At 47.4% G+C, this 9,010-nt stretch overlaps 1 protein-coding gene across 1 annotated transcript; it reads left to right on the plus strand.

The window, feature by feature from the left end:
• Window positions 1–1,364: 1,364 nt before the first annotated feature.
• slc30a10 (solute carrier family 30 member 10) lies at window positions 1,365–8,584 on the plus strand. Its single transcript, XM_082153430.1, has 5 exons — window positions 1,365–3,152; window positions 4,611–4,661; window positions 4,742–4,981; window positions 5,626–7,169; window positions 7,275–8,584. Exons 1-4 carry the CDS (start codon window positions 2,666–2,668, stop codon window positions 6,144–6,146), a joined length of 1,299 nt encoding a protein of 432 aa, XP_082009556.1. The 5' UTR covers window positions 1,365–2,665; the 3' UTR covers window positions 6,147–7,169; window positions 7,275–8,584.
• Window positions 8,585–9,010: the final 426 nt, after the last annotated feature.

Consider the following 9,010-nt stretch of genomic DNA (forward strand, 5'->3'; position numbering starts at 1 on the left):
GAAACACCTGTACCGTAGAGATGCCCTGAAACACCTGTACTGTAGAGATGCTCTGAAACACCTGTACTGTAGAGATGCTCTGAAACACCTGTACTGTAGAGATGCCCTGAAACACCTGTACTGTAGAGATGCTCTTAAACACCTGTACTGTAGAGATGCCCTGAAACACCTGTACTGTAGAGATGCCCTGAAACACCTGTACCGTAGAGATGCCCTGAAACACCTGTACCGTAGAGATGCCCTGAAACACCTGTACTGTAGAGATGCCCTGAAACACCTGTACTGTAGAGATGCCCTGAAACACCTGTACTGTAGAGATGCCCTGAAACACCTGTACCGTAGAGATGCCCTGAAACACCTGTACCGTAGAGATGCCCTGAAACACCTGTACTGTAGAGATGCCCTGAAACACCTGTACTGTAGAGATGCCCTGAAACACCTGTACTGTAGAGATGCCCTGAAACACCTGTACTGTAGAGATGCCCTGAAACACCTGTACCGTAGAGATGCCCTGAAACACCTGTACTGTAGAGATGCTCTGAAACACCTGTACTGTAGAGATGCCCTGAAACACCTGTACCGTAGAGATGCCCTGAAACACCTGTACTGTAGAGATGCCCTGAAACACCTGTACTGTAGAGATGCCCTGAAACACCTGTACTGTAGAGATGCCCTGAAACACCTGTACTGTAGAGATGCTCTGAAACACCTGTACTGTAGAGATGCCCTGAAACACCTGTACCGTAGAGATGCCCTGAAACACCTGTACTGTAGAGATGCTCTGAAACACCTGTACTGTGAAACACCTGTACTGTGGAGATGCTCTGAAACACCTGTACTGTAGAGATGCCCTGAAACACCTGTACTGTAGAGATGCCCTGAAACACCTGTACTGTAGAGATGCCCTGAAACACCTGTACCGTAGAGATGCCCTGAAACACCTGTACTGTAGAGATGCTCTGAAACACCTGTACTGTAGAGATGCCCTGAAACACCTGTACCGTAGAGATGCCCTGAAACACCTGTACTGTAGAGATGCTCTGAAACACCTGTACTGTAGAGATGCCCTGAAACACCTGTACTGTAGAGATGCCCTGAAACACCTGTACCGTAGAGATGCCCTGAAACACCTGTACCGTAGAGATGCCCTGAAACACCTGTACCGTAGAGATGCCCTGAAACACCTGTACTGTAGAGATGCTCTGAAGAGATGCCCTGAAACACCTGTACTGTAGAGATGCTCTGAAACACCTGTACTGTAGAGATGCCCTGAAACACCTGTACTGTAGAGATGCTCTGAAACACCTGTACTGTAGAGATGCTCTGAAACACCTGTACTGTAGAGATGCCCTGAAACACCTGTACTGTAGAGATGCCCTGAAACACCTGTACTGTAGAGATGCCCTGAAACACCTGTACTGTAGAGATGCCCTGAAACACCTGTACTGTAGAGATGCCCTGAAACACCTGTACTGTAGAAAGCGCTGTAGAGGTAAAGCTGACTCGACTTAAACATCCATTGAATCTTTCCATTGCACAAACGTTTCTTCAGATTATTAAGATGTACTTCACACTAAGAAAGAAATGGTTCTTTTAAGGACTGATTGCTGAAATGGTTCTTCTTCTGAAAACCCCTTTTTGGAACCTTTATTAAAATATTGTTCTTCATCTAAAGAACCTTTTGTGGAATAAACAGATTGGAAGGTAAAGAGCCTTATTTCTGAGAGTGCATGTGTGAGTTGTTTGAGGACACGAGAGAGAATATAAAGGTGAAATAGCTGATTATATATAGAGGCTTTATGACCCGAGATGAAAGCTGTCAGTCAGCAGACTCTTATCACGCTCATTTTATCGCAGATGATTTATTATCTGACTGTTTTTACAGTGAGCAGAAGCGCTGAGCACGGAGAACAGTAACCCGGCTGACCTGAACTCACTAACTAACCCTGAAACACTGAGTGTAAGCAGGACAGAAACCCGCCGGGTGTGTGTGTGTGTGTGTGAGAGTGTCCAAAGGTGACAGTGAGAGGAATCCAGCAGCACAACAGCGCGCGACGCCATTTAATTTAATATTCAACAGTATTATTGCTCTGCCTCCATTATATGAGAACTGAACTGAGCTGGACGATGACATCATGGCTTTCTCCAGAGAGGATATATATATATATATATAAATGAACTAAATTAATAATAACTTTTTTTTATTAATTTTATTTAAATTTAAATGAATCATCACTGAACTTACTTCAGCCGGACTGTGACGCTATTTTCTTCTGGAAACAAACTCTGTTGCATTATTCTCCTGATATCTCTGTAAAGCTGCTGTGAAACACTCTGTGCTGTAAAAAGCGCTGTATAAATAAAGGGGACTTGACTTGAGACGCGCGCGCTGAATCATCGCTGTGTGTGTGTGTGTGTGTGTGTGTGTGTGTGTGTGTGTGTGTGTGTGTGTGTGTGTGTGTGTGTGTGTGTGTGTGTGTGTGTGTGTAAAACTGCCAACTCATGCTCGGCAACGTGAGACTCCAGGTGATGAGCAGAGACAAGCACACCTGCAGCTCACACACCATCACACACACACCTGCAGCTCACACACACCTGAACGCGCGCGATAGACGAGCACACCTGCTTCTCACACACTCTCTCCATCACACACACACACTCCATCATGGGCCGCTACAGCGGGAAGACGTGCCGCCTGATCCTGATGCTCGTCATCACCGTGATCTTCTTCGTGGCCGAGATCGTGGCGGGTTACATGGGGAACTCCATCGCGCTGGTGTCCGACTCCTTCAACATGCTGTCGGATATACTGTCGCTGTGCGTCGGGTTGACGGCGGCGCGCGTGTCGCGGCGCGTCGGCTCGGGGCGTTTCACCTACGGCATGGGCCGCGCGGAGGTGGTGGGCGCGTTGGCCAACGCGGTGTTCCTCGCGGCGCTCTGCTTCTCCGTGTCCATGGAGTCGCTGAAGAGGCTCGCGTTGCCGCAGGCCATCGATGACCCAACCCTGGTGCTGATCGTGGGCGCGCTCGGGCTCGCAGTGAACGTGCTCGGGCTCGCGGTGTTCCAGGACTACCGGTGCCTGTGCGCGGGGCGGCAGAAGGACGAAGGGGCGTCGCGCAAAGAGGACGGGGACGCGGCGGAGGAAGAAGCAGGTGCTGATCATCACAACGCTTCATAGTGTGTCTGTGTGTGTGTGTGTGTGTGTGAGAGAGAGAGAGAGAGAGAGAGAGAGAGAGAGAGAGAGAGAGAGAGAGAGAGAGAGAGTGTGTGTGATGAGTTGTTGTAAACAGATCATGCATGAATTATTAGTACAGTATTGACTGTTTACTTGTACTTTGAACTAATAATCTGCAATGAAAGAGGCCATTCACACAGAACAGAAGGTGTAACAAAAGCGACTGGAATAAAGATCTAGTTGTTTAAAAGATTAACTTTTAGCTTGGTTTATACTCGCCGCGTCCGCACGAGCGCGAAGGTGCGCACGGCAAAAATGACGTCATCGCTGAGTGGGCGGTCCTGCGCGTTTAGTGCATGGCGGTGTGCACGGCATTTTTTGTAACTTTCCGCACGGCTCCGCTTCCGAAGATGCACGACTTCGAGCCGAATCTGGCTGCATGTTCTCATCACACTGGCACCCAGTTTGTGAGTCTAAATAAGTTTACATTTACAAAAGGACCTTACGATAGCAGACATAAGCCCATTTAATAAAAATAAAGGTCCATGTTTTATAAACATGTTCACGAAACTAAATGAAAATGTTAAAGCAACACTAAAGAACTTTTCCTCTTCGGTCGCCCTACAGGTTGGAAGCGGAATTGTCCATTACTGCTGTCGTAAATAATTTAGCCTACCGTCGCACACACGCTAGAGCTCTGTTCATCCAGCACCGGCTTCGGAATGAACGATGTCCACAGACAAGGTAGATACAGTATGTTGCATGATTTTATGAAAGTATGATGTATTGTGACATCAGAAACGAAGAAAAACAAAATAATGACTATTGTAACGCTTGCCGTAAAGCAAGTCAAGTTTGTAGTTTCTTATATCTCATTCGAAATGATGTTTTATTAACAAAGTTCGGGAGGAGCACGTTCAGATATTAACATGAGTGGAGAACACTCAGCAATCGACGAAAAGAGGTGTATATATATTCAGCAGTCTCACCTCAATTTATTGACAGTTTAGCAGCATCCCTCCACCACCCCTTCTCCACACCTCTAGTCCTAACTCTGGGTTTAGGCCGAACTCCGAGCTCGGCTGCAGAAGTGCCTTTCACCCTGTTACGTTGGAAACATTATTTTAAGTTCTTTAGTGTTGCTTTAAGGTAGCCCTAACCTAACCCTAGATGACAATCACTCGAGTCTCGAGTTTAGCACAACGGCGAGCGCGTCAGGGATGAACATCTCATGCGTTTGTGGAGGCTCGCGCTGCGGAGACAAGGCTTCACACGAGCGCAGCGGTCAGCTCATGTTAGAGAAACACGCATTCTGTGTGAACGAGCTCTAGTCCATGACCTCTGATCGTTCAGCTGTGATGTTTGACCCTCAGAACCAAACATGCTTGTGGATCTTCAGTTCTGCACTCCACACTTGTCCATTATGCATCCACAGGCCTCCAGGACCAGAAGCCTGAGAGAGAAGGTCCTCCTCTGAACATCCGAGGTGAGTCTCCTGCGTTTGAGTGTTGGTCCGCGTGTGGATCTCGTCTCTCTGAGGGTCAGTGTTGTCCCTCGTCTCTGCAGGTGTTCTTCTGCACGTGCTGAATGACGCTCTGGGGTCGGTGGTGGTGGTCGTGGCGTCGGCTCTGTTCTATGTGTGGCCCCTGGCCCCTGAGAGCCCGTGCAACTGGCAGTGTTACGTGGACCCCAGTCTGACCCTCGTCATGGTGGCCATCATCATGTCCACCGCCATTCCACTGGTCAAAGAAACCGCTGGAATCCTGTTGCAGATGAGTCCGGCTGACCTGCGGCTGAGCCCTGTCCGTGAGTTCACCAGCACACACACACTCACACACACACACACACACACACACACACACACACACACTCTGATGAGTCCGGCTGACCTGCGGCTGAGCCCCGTCCGTGAGTTCACCAGCACACACACACACACACACACACACACACACACTCTGATGAGTCCGGCTGACCTGCGGCTGAGCCCCGTCCGTGAGTTCACCAGCACACACACACACACACACACACACACACACACTCTGATGAGTCCGGCTGACCTGCGGCTGAGCCCCGTCCGTGAGTTCACCAGCACACACACACACACACACACACACTGATGAGTCCAGCTGACCTGCGGCTGAGCCAAGAACAAATGTGGGCGGGGCTTGATTGTGTCTGTGGGTAATTGATTGGATGATTGGATAGTTGTGGTTTGCTATTGGCTGATCTCATGTGAGTGACAGGTTAAAGCCCCGCCCTCGTCGTCAGAGAAGAGATGCTGCAAGAGGAACTTATTCTCATTCAAGATTACCAGGAACAGGAGTTTAAAACACTGATGAATCATTTAGAATAAACACTGAGATATTCCATAAATGTCTATTGTGGTTTCATGCTGACATTAATGGAAAAGCTTCCCACTCATGACGCTTGTTTTTGTGTGTGTGTCCCAGTGGAGAGTGTGTGCAAACTCCCCGGCGTGACGAGCGTTCACGAGGCTCACGTGTGGGAACTGGCTAAAGGGCGTAACGTGGCGACGCTGCACGTGCGAGTATGTCCGGAGCTGGCGGATCTGAGCTGGGCGGCTGGGCCGTCGGGGCGGGTCGGGCTCCACGGCCAGATCCTGCAGGTGTTCCACCGGGCCGGGGTCCACAGCGTGACGGTGCAGCTGGAGCGGGCCGAGGGAGAGACGGACACCGGGCACTGCAGCGGAGTGTGTGTGTCGCCCGCCTGCGTCAAGCTCTCCTGCTGTCCTGCCGGTTCCACCTTAGTGAGTGTGTGTGACGGAAAGCCCTCACTGAGTGTGTGTGACGGAAAGCCCTCACTGAGTGTGTGTGATGGAAACCCCTCCTCGCCCTCGGGGGACGTGGCTGTTGACATGCTGAACGCTGGATCCGCCCTGCTGAGAGACACACACACAGACACACACAGCCTGAACACACCTGACAAGTGCACCGAAAGCACCAAGTTTTAAAGCTAAAAAGGCTGGTTTTTCAGAAGCGCGAAAGATTTTTGTCCTGGACTAAAAACCCACAATTTTTTAGTCTGAGACTGAATCCCAGCCGGATCTGAGGAACAGTCCTGTGATATTCTGCAGAACACAAAAGACTGTTTAAAGGGATAGTTCACCCACAAAGGAAAATTAGCCCATGATTTACTCGCCCTCAAGCCATCCTAGGTGTATATGACATTCTTCTGTCAGACGAATACAATCAGTTATATTAAAAAATGTCCTGGCTCTTCCAAGCTTTATAATGGCAGTGAATGGCCATCTGTTTTGAAGTCCATAAAAGTGCATCTATTCATCATAAAAGTGCATCTGTCCATCATAAAAGTGTGTCTATCCATCATAAAAGTGCGTCTATCATCATAAAAGTGCATCTATCCATCATAAAAGTGCGTCTATCCATCACTATAATAACTAGCTTCCGGCAGTAAATGAGTAAATCATGGGCTAATTTTCATTTTGTGGTGAACTACCCGTTTAATTCCTCCGCACGTCTGTGCCTTCAGACTCCAGCTAATGATTCTGGGTCGTTCTCTTCGTTTGAGTCGCTCCTGAAACTCATCATGCTGTCCGACACGGTGCCTGACTGAAACTCATCATGCTGTCCGACACGGTGCCTGACTGAAACTCATCATGCTGTCTGACACGGTGCCTGACTGAAACTCATGAAACTCATCATGCTGTCCGACACGGTGCCTGACTGAAACTCATCATGCTGTCCGACACGGTGCCTGACTGAAACTCATCATGCTGTCCGACACGGTGCCTGACTGAAACTCATCATGCTGTCCGACACGGTGCCTGACTGAAACTCATGAAACTCATCATGCTGTCCGACACGGTGCCTGACTGAAACTCATCATGCTGTCCGACACGGTGCCTGACTGAAACTCATCATGCTGTCCGACACAGTGCCTGACTGAAACTCATGAAACTCATCATGCTGTCCGACACGGTGCCTGACTGAAACTCATCATGCTGTCCGACACGGTGCCTGACTGAAACTCATCATGCTGTCCGACACGGTGCCTGACTGAAACTCATCATGCTGTCCGACACGGTGCCTGACTGAAACTCATCATGCTGTCCGACAAGGTGCCTGACTGAAACTCATCATGCTGTCCGACACGGTGCCTGACTGAAACTCATGAAACTCATCATGCTGTCCGACACGGTGCCTGACTGAAACTCATCATGCTGTCCGACACGGTGCCTGACTGAAACTCATCATGCTGTCCGACACGGTGCCTGACTGAAACTCATCATGCTGTCTGACACGGTGCCTGACTGAAACTCATGAAACTCATCATGCTGTCCGACACGGTGCCTGACTGAAACTCATGAAACTCATCATGCTGTCCGACACGGTGCCTGACTGAAACTCATCATGCTGTCCGACACGGTGCCTGACTGAAACTCATCATGCTGTCCGACACGGTGCCTGACTGAAACTCATCATGCTGTCCGACACGGTGCCTGACTGAAACTCATCATGCTGTCCGACACGGTGCCTGACTGAAACTCCTTCATCAACTCAAACAATCCGCTGCTAATTTATTGTTTGAATGAGTGAATCTCTCGACACGTCCAGCTCATGTTTCAGCCCAAGATAAAAAGATTCCGTAACACTTTATTTTACACCATCATTGTTATGTTACATGTAGTTACTATAGTAATAACTATAAATTATGCATAATTACATGCAACTAACCCTCAACCAAATCAAACCCTAATCCTAACCATAATGTAAGTACATGTAGTTGCTTAATATCACTCAGTATTTAAATATATAATTACACTGTAACAATGACACCTTAAAATAAAGTGTCTGATAATCAAGCAAAATTCCCATGACTGTAATATGAAAAATATGAATATGTAAATTGTAAAGTATGCATGTAGTATTTGTCTTAGTGTCTCTAATGCTTTCACTTCTTTAAATAAAACAAATAATAATTTGTATTACAGTGATATGGAATTATTATAAATCTTGACGCATTATAACAGTTTAATTTGCGGTAAATGCGCTTCACTGCTGGAATGCAACAAATGTAGTTTCTTATTTTTCGGGATGAAATTAGACCTGGACATTGTTTTATGAGATTCATAACAAAATAAGCATATTTCTTCTTCTTATTTATCGTTTCTTTTGTCTTAATAATCTTCTTAACTGTTTGATGATTCAGGGAAACACAGAATTAACTGATATTTAGGTCATAGTGGTGTGTGTGTGTGTGTGTGTGTGTGTGTGTGTGTGTGTGTGTGTGTGTGTGTGTGTGTGTGTGTGTGTGTGTGTGTGTGTGAGAGAGAGAGACAATCGAATGTAAACTGTATACACTAATAGCAAACATCCTGGTTAAATTATGATGTAGCCTTTATAAGTAAACAGATTTGAATGGACATGATTTGTGACTTCATGTGTCTATTTATTATATTATTATACTATTATGTGTCTATTTATTGAGCTGAAGATTCCCGTGATGATGCAAAACATCTCTGAATTGACGAGTGTTTCAGACCTCACAGACTCAAGAACAGACAGAGATACAGCACTAGAGGGCAGCAGACACACACACACACACACACACACACACACACACTCACTCACTCACTCACTCAATACAGACACACTCATTCATTCACTCACTCACTCACGCACACACTCACTCACACACACACACACTCAATCATACAGACACACTCATTCACTCACTCACTCACTCACTCAGACACTCATTCATTCACTCACTCACTCACTCACTCTCTCTCACACACTCACTCACACACTCATTCACTCACTCACTCACTCACTCTCTCACACACACACACAG

This window comes from Leuciscus leuciscus, assembly GCF_965113295.1.
Source record: "Leuciscus leuciscus genome assembly, chromosome: 22".
Classification (NCBI taxonomy): domain Eukaryota; kingdom Metazoa; phylum Chordata; class Actinopteri; order Cypriniformes; family Leuciscidae; genus Leuciscus; species Leuciscus leuciscus.

Bases quoted from the DNA above. Each gene is read 5' to 3' on its own strand.
- slc30a10 (XM_082153430.1), top strand. From the start codon at position 2,666: ATGGGCCGCTACAGCGGGAAGACGTGCCGCCTGATCCTGATGCTCGTC. The intron at 4,662-4,741 runs GTGAGTCTCCTG...TCGTCTCTGCAG, and splicing joins TCCTCCTCTGAACATCCGAG to GTGTTCTTCTGCACGTGCTG. The intron at 4,982-5,625 runs GTGAGTTCACCA...TGTGTGTCCCAG, and splicing joins CCTGCGGCTGAGCCCTGTCC to TGGAGAGTGTGTGCAAACTC.